This window comes from Pinus tabuliformis, chromosome X (genome assembly GCF_031772625.1).
Source record: "Pinus tabuliformis cultivar Carrire ecotype Pingquan chromosome X, CPIR1, whole genome shotgun sequence".
In the NCBI taxonomy this organism is placed as follows: Eukaryota; Viridiplantae; Streptophyta; class Pinopsida; order Pinales; family Pinaceae; genus Pinus; species Pinus tabuliformis.
The window spans coordinates 711080050-711086827 of record NC_142308.1 but is presented as its reverse complement, the minus strand read 5'-3'; the positions used below and the strand labels follow the sequence as shown (position 1 = coordinate 711086827).

Here is a 6778-nt window from a genome sequence, read left to right as displayed (position 1 = left end):
GCGCAAGCGAAGATCACGAATGATAATTTAAGGTATGAGATCAAGCCTTTTCATTTTATTTTTGCAAAATTTACAGAGGAATTGATTGATAAAATCTTGACTATGCTAACAAAATAAATCTCTCAAGTATGCTCTCCTTCTACACTTCGTGTGACTTGGAGGATCAGAAAAAGAAATTGTTTTGTTATTGTTGGACACCTAATCCTCTATGGGTTGGTGTAGAATGTGAACAACAATGAGAGTCCAAGAGACCTTGGGATGTGGAACCCAACGGTCACACGAATGTACTATAAATATATATCATTGTCAAATAATAGATGTACTCTCATGCTTATCTTTCCTATTTTTGTTGCTGCCATGTGTGTGTTTAACATGGTATCAGAGCAGGCGATTGCTGGTCCTGCTCCAATTTGAGCCACTAGTTTTGTGGCATCCACCTAGGTATGCAAGTTCTAAATTTTAGTCTTGCCATTCTAATCATATCCTAATTCTCTGCCATATTCTCTTCACATCTAATGCCCTCTGCTATTTTTCCAAGAATCTACGACACTAACGCTCCCTCGTGAAATACGTTGGTCCTAATTTAAACAATGATGTGTATTATGACCTCTCTCTAAGCTCTCAACATGAATCTTGTTGAGTTATTTTCCACACCTGTCAAATCTACCTCTAAATTGGTCAGATGAGCCACTCTAAGCAGTTGATTCTCTGCCTCATCTGTCAGAAACGTTTCATATTCTCTCCTCTTGCTGCGGTGGAATCAAAACGACAAGAGCACTATCATAGATCTCAATGGCATTGGTGATGGCATTCTCATCATGAGTGACCTTTGCACAGTAGGATACTCCATGGCTATCCAAGTTCTTGGCAACCAATTCTCCCTCAAATCCACCAGCAACCAAAAGATTATCCATGACACGCATTGTACTGATTTGGATTCTCCCAAGACCATGTTGTATTGCCCAAGGATTTTTCTCTACCTCTCGAGAAGGTGTCAATGGTCCAGCAACATTGAGCACTTCAGTGCTCTTTTGCTTTAATGAACACCAATGCATAACTGAGTAGTTACTCATCAGGTACACATCATGCTTTGAGGTAGCCCAAACCAGATTCCTCAACTGAAAATGCACAAATGTTGACTTCACAGATCTTGTGTTGTAGTGGAAATCATAAAAATTTCCATCCTTCCTGAATTCTTGGCATTCCTTATCCAACTCATCATGAGGCCTATTTAGATTTTCATAATTCTTATACTGTTGTAATCTGGTTTCACAGTAGCTTTCCCTCATGAAATGCAATCTTTCCCATGGGATGCCCTGAATGTCCTTTCCATGCCGAGCTTGTAAAGCTGTAGTATCTAAGTACTTCCTCAACACATCAACATCCTCATCTGAGTCTGTCTCAATAGGATCTCCCCTACCACGGCCATGGAAAAAATCGTCAACGTCATCATCAAAATCACCCATATCATCGTCATCTCCCATGTCCTCATACTCTTCTTGATATTGTGCCATTCAGACTCTGCCCAATTGAACTCTTCACCAGCAAAGAAGAATCCTTTTGCCAGTGTACATAGCAGTTGGAGGTTATCCACAACGATCCATTCCACGAAAAGTGATAACAGCGTTTCGACCAACACGAAGACCTCTGTGACAAATAAAAAGACGCAGTTGACGTCCGTCTGTTCAAATCCCCATCGTTCTCCAAACCGTCCAACCTCCGTCCACCGACACTATGAAGATGGAATGAATGGTTAAAGCGTCTTTCGGGGAGGCGGAAATCACTTAGAATGGTGATCGTTGGTTTGGCCCAGATGCAATAGTGCATTCTTGTTGTTGTCCATCAAATCCGACTACAAATTGGAGCATAGGAACTCGAAACAGATTTTCAAGGGTTGTGCTCATCTTTGACTCAAGCAAACTACCTTGATTTTCCTCCACTTATAGTTGCATAAGCTTTTATTGCCTAGATATTGTGAAAACACATGTGGTTCTCTTGCTTTAAGATCACATTTTCACTAGTTGCTTTGCTTCTTCTGAGACTAAAACCTGTGAAGCTAGGGCTAGAGAGATAGCCTCATCACTACAAATTTTGATGGTATAAAGGCTTTTATCCAAGCCAATATTATTAATTTCTCTCCAGCTTATGAAAAGAAAAGTTGCTTGAATACCTTTGTTGTAGTTGAATCTTGAGTTGTTTGAAAAATGGCTAAAATTGATGATGTATTAGAATTACTGAATAATCTAATACATTCCACTGAACATGACACAGTGAACATCAACAAGAACATTCTCTGTGATATTAAAACATGTTTGCAGTATACACAGGAGAAGGTAGACTTTTTGCAGCTTGAATCTTAGCTACAACAAACATAATTACAACAATGGAGTCATCATTCTGAACCTATTTCTGTTCAGAACAATGAAACGGACTCCCATAAACAGCAAGTCAATAATGTTACAAATTCAAATCCAGTGCCCAACGAAACAGCAAAGTCACATACAGATGCAGAAGTTCTGTCTATACTTCCCAAACCCATCATCAGACCTTAGGAAGAGCTTGTCCACAACAAGCACAGAACATGTCTTGGATATGATAAGGAGGTTTCCTTTCATATTCCATATTACTCAAAGCCCATCAAGTTTCAGAGTGTTGGATTCCTTCATGACAGTTCACCTTCAGCTATTCTAGACTCTGCCCCTCTTGCACAACAACAAATTGTGAAATGCCAACACTGTGAGCGAGTTGGCCATATGAAAGATCATTGTTTTGATCTTCATCCATGTAAGCACTATCATAGAACTAGTCATTCTTCAAACAGATGCTTCAGAAACAAACCTCATGCAAGAACAATGATTCATCTTGGATGGATCGCTTCTTGGCAATGAGCTTCAACAACGAAGAAGATATTTCGCTCATACAACAGGATCTGTTCTCGAATATTGAAAAGTCTTGCAATTGAGATCTCTTCATCTTCTCACCTTGTATCTGATAGGAGGGAAATGATGATCATATACAAGCTTCAAAGCCACATCAAGCGAGCCTGAGCCACAACCTGTCATACTAGATTCAGAGTTGTAGCTAGAGAAAAATATGCCCCTGAGCATGCCTTCAATCAGTGATACCTCTTCAAAGAATTGGGGACACTTCCTCTAGCAGAAGACTTCAGCTTCTTGCTAGTTTTGGAAGAGTTCCAGGAATTGCATTAAGCATTCCAGAGTTGTTGGTCATCCTTAAACCATCACAGGTTGAGACCTCCCTTTTCAGGTTGAGGTTCTCCCTTTTATGCGGGGTGAGACCTCCCTTTCATCATTGAAGGTTTCCCTCTTCAAAACATCAGGAGAACTTCCTATAGCAGAAGAACTGAGCTTCATGCCAAACTTGGAAGAGTTCTGGGAACTGCACTGAGCGTTCCAGTGTTGGTGGTCATCCTTAAACCACCGCCCTTTATACCAACATTTTAGAGAGCACATTCAGCCTAGTGTTGCCATGCATTTTTGCACATTTTTTATTACAGCTCTTTTCTTGGACTCATACATAACCCTTCGGATTAAGGGGGGAAATGTTGGACACCTAATCCTCTATAGGTTGGTGTAAAATGTGAACAACCATGAGAGTCCAAAAGACCTTGGGATGTGGAACCCAACGGTCACACGAATGTACTATAAATGTATATCATTGTCAAATAATAGATGTACTCTCCTGCTTATCTTTCCTATTTTTTTTGTTGCCATGTGTGTGTTTAATAGTTAGTATATCATAAAAATAATTTAGCTCCTGCAAGACTTGCAAATCCATGTGAAAAAATCCTTACTCTGTAATGCAAGAGTTTTCTGCGGGATTACAAAAATGATGCGGTTAGGTTTCTTTAAAGCACTGTCCCATTTTTTATCTCATTCCAGATTTTGAATCCCCCATAATTGTCTATAAGATGATTGATATAGTTAGATCTTCCCTTTTCCTTTGTTGGAAGACATCCACATAGCCACAAGCCCAACCTTCAAAACTTGCAAATCAAAAATCACCAAAACATTTCTAAAAAACACAGCAGCATAAACACGTGATTTTAAAACGCACATTCTGGGCAAACCCAGGCAAATTAGACAAAAATGAGACATGGGTTTTCTCTGGAACAAGGGAAATTAGGTAACTTTTGAGCGATTTTCTGGATTTTGCAACCGTTTAGGAGAAATCCGAAATTGATTTGTGCAGAAAACGTAATTGCTAGAAAGCGTAGTTGTCTTGACACCCGATTTTTAAACAATTTTTTTTTGAGAAAACCAGGGCGAATCTGGAAAATTTGGGACATGGGTTTTTTCTAGAACAGGATTAGTTTAAAAACCCAGAAACCGTTTCCTTGGATTCCTAACCGTTCGGGAGAAAATCACAGTTCTTCAGGACCTTGTTTGGTGACTGTGTGAGGAAAACAGATGATTTCTTATGCACAAAGTTTTGCTAGCAATAACACATTTAATTCACTAAGACTTCTAATCAAACAATGACTCTTGCTCCTCCTCAAAATTTCAACAGATTTACCCTCCTTACATCCTTGAACACTTGGAAGAAATTGCTAACTTAATGCTGCACCCATGTGTATACTCGTTTCATCATGTGCCAGTGTAGTCAGGGAGTGATTCTCTTTTGAATGTTATGAAGCGTGAATGCACAATCAATGAATTCAGATTTGTGGTTGATACATCAATACGACTTGTGCCAGACATGCAGATAACGACTAATGTGATATGTGGATTTCTAGGAAAAACAAAGGAAGATAATTTCGAGACCACTATTAATCTAATCAAAGAATACAAGTTTCTACATGTTCACATTTCACAGTTTTATCCAAGGCCAAGAACGCCAGCTGCTAGAATGAGAAAGGTCCCTACTTCTGAAGTAATGAAACGAATAACAATAATTTTCAAAAATTGAATGAAAGAAATCATTTTATTTGTGAAAAAAAATAAAAAAATGTGATGATTAATACAAATGCAATCAATTTATTGAAGCAATTTATAAAGCGAAAAATACTTGCAAAATTTGATTGAAATAATTTTTTTAACAAGTACTTTTTCAAATTTTTGCCGCTTCAAATATTTTTGACAGCTTGTTATCTTTGCAGCACAAATGACAATTCAATAATGGCTTGCAAACAATTGGAAAATTATTTAGATGATTTATGAACATTTGGCATTAATATTGGTGCTGTGTATTTTTCTATGAAGTTTTAACTTGCAGAGCACAACAAATATTTGTGATGCCAATTGTTTTACTAAGCACAGTGCATGGAGTAATCCGATAACAGGGAGTTAATTTATTTTTCATGGTTATTTCTTAAAAATGGATTGTTATCAATATCATGAATTGGATTGAATATAACACTTTTGATTTTCCTTAATATGTTTCATTTGACATTTTGCGTAAGAATCAGAAAGGAACTGATCATTTCTTTTTGAACACACCTATGTTCTTTATGTCAAGTTTTTTGCAGGTTTGAGATGATCGAACAATCATTGAAAAAACTAATTGTGGGCACAATTGGTCTTCAAAGGACCGATTCCATGAAAAACACAAGAACAAGTCCATCTCCATATCCATCAAAACCATTACCTTTCCTCCCTTTTGAATTATAAATCAAACCAAGCAATTCAAAGCAAGCCACAGTCATTTTTCCCAGCAAGAGTCAGTTGTTCATTTTCCTTTATTCACATACACTTTCGTCTGACCCACAAATAAAAGCAAGAAGCTCACTTACATGCTTATTGCCCATTGTCATTATTATTTTCCATTGTCATCTTCCATTTTCATTTTTTTTCCTATCCTTTTTCATTTCACAAATAAACCCTACTTCAAAGCAAATTATTGAGTCCATATTCCTTTGAGTATAAAATCCTTGCAAAAACACCTTGAGGCTTGCATGCCTTAATGGCAAGTCCTCATGCCGACGAACAATGGGAATACATCAATGTCCCTTGTTCATCAGATCTTCTAGGTACTCGACAACAACAAAATTATTCGTACTTAGCAAGATGTGTTTGGGCATCTTGACTCTCATTGTCATCAATGATGAGAGTTCTCGTGTTGACTAATGGCATCCATTAATGGTCACTAAGTCAACAATTTCCTGCCATGTTCGACATCAGAACATTTATTCACAAAGAAGGAATTGTGCCAATGAGTTTTGAAGACATGAAGATTATCATTTTCAGCGTTTTGGAGAAAATGTAGAAGATATGCAGCTATAGAACCAAATGGCAGCTGCAGAATCAGACAACAGCTACAAAACCAGATAGAATCTGCGGAATCAGACAGCAACTGCAGAATCAGATGACAGCTACAGAATCAAATAACAACTGCGGAATCAAATGGCAGCAGCAGAATCAACACTATTTCGCAGCAGATTCAGCAAGTCTTAATAAAAGCAAATAAAAAGTCATCTTGACTATTTTCTCCATGACTTGTCCAGCCACTTGAAGAAGATTATGATCAAAATTTTGCAGCCACCACACACGCAGCTCATCCATTTCTAAAGGGTAAGTTAAGATATGTCATTTTCTAACTTTTTACCATAAAATTCTTTGAAAAGCTAGAATGATAATTTTTGGAAAAAAAAAAAAAAACATTTCTCTTCCTCATCTCATAAAATTGTCAATATCATCAGTTTGGGGGCCCACATACTTTCAAAAGATATTAACTATTACATTATTGCTATGAGCATACAAAGACTTATCAAAAGTACTAAAAAAATAATCGGATACAAACACAATCATGGTTGTCACAC

At 37.5% G+C, this 6778-nt stretch overlaps 1 protein-coding gene across 1 annotated transcript; it reads right to left on the bottom strand.

The window, feature by feature from the left end:
- Positions 1-731: 731 nt before the first annotated feature.
- Positions 732-1777, bottom strand: LOC149141944 (uncharacterized). The gene has a single exon (XM_089451367.1). The coding sequence runs from the start codon at positions 1512-1514 to the stop codon at positions 732-734; it is 783 nt and encodes a 260-aa protein (XP_089307493.1). The 5' UTR covers positions 1515-1777.
- Between the last annotated feature and the right edge of the window lie 5001 nt (positions 1778-6778).

Excerpts from the sequence above, each read along its gene's own strand:
- LOC149141944 (XM_089451367.1), bottom strand. The coding sequence starts at position 1,514 with ATGGCACAATATCAAGAAGAGTATGAGGACATGGGAGATGACGATGAT.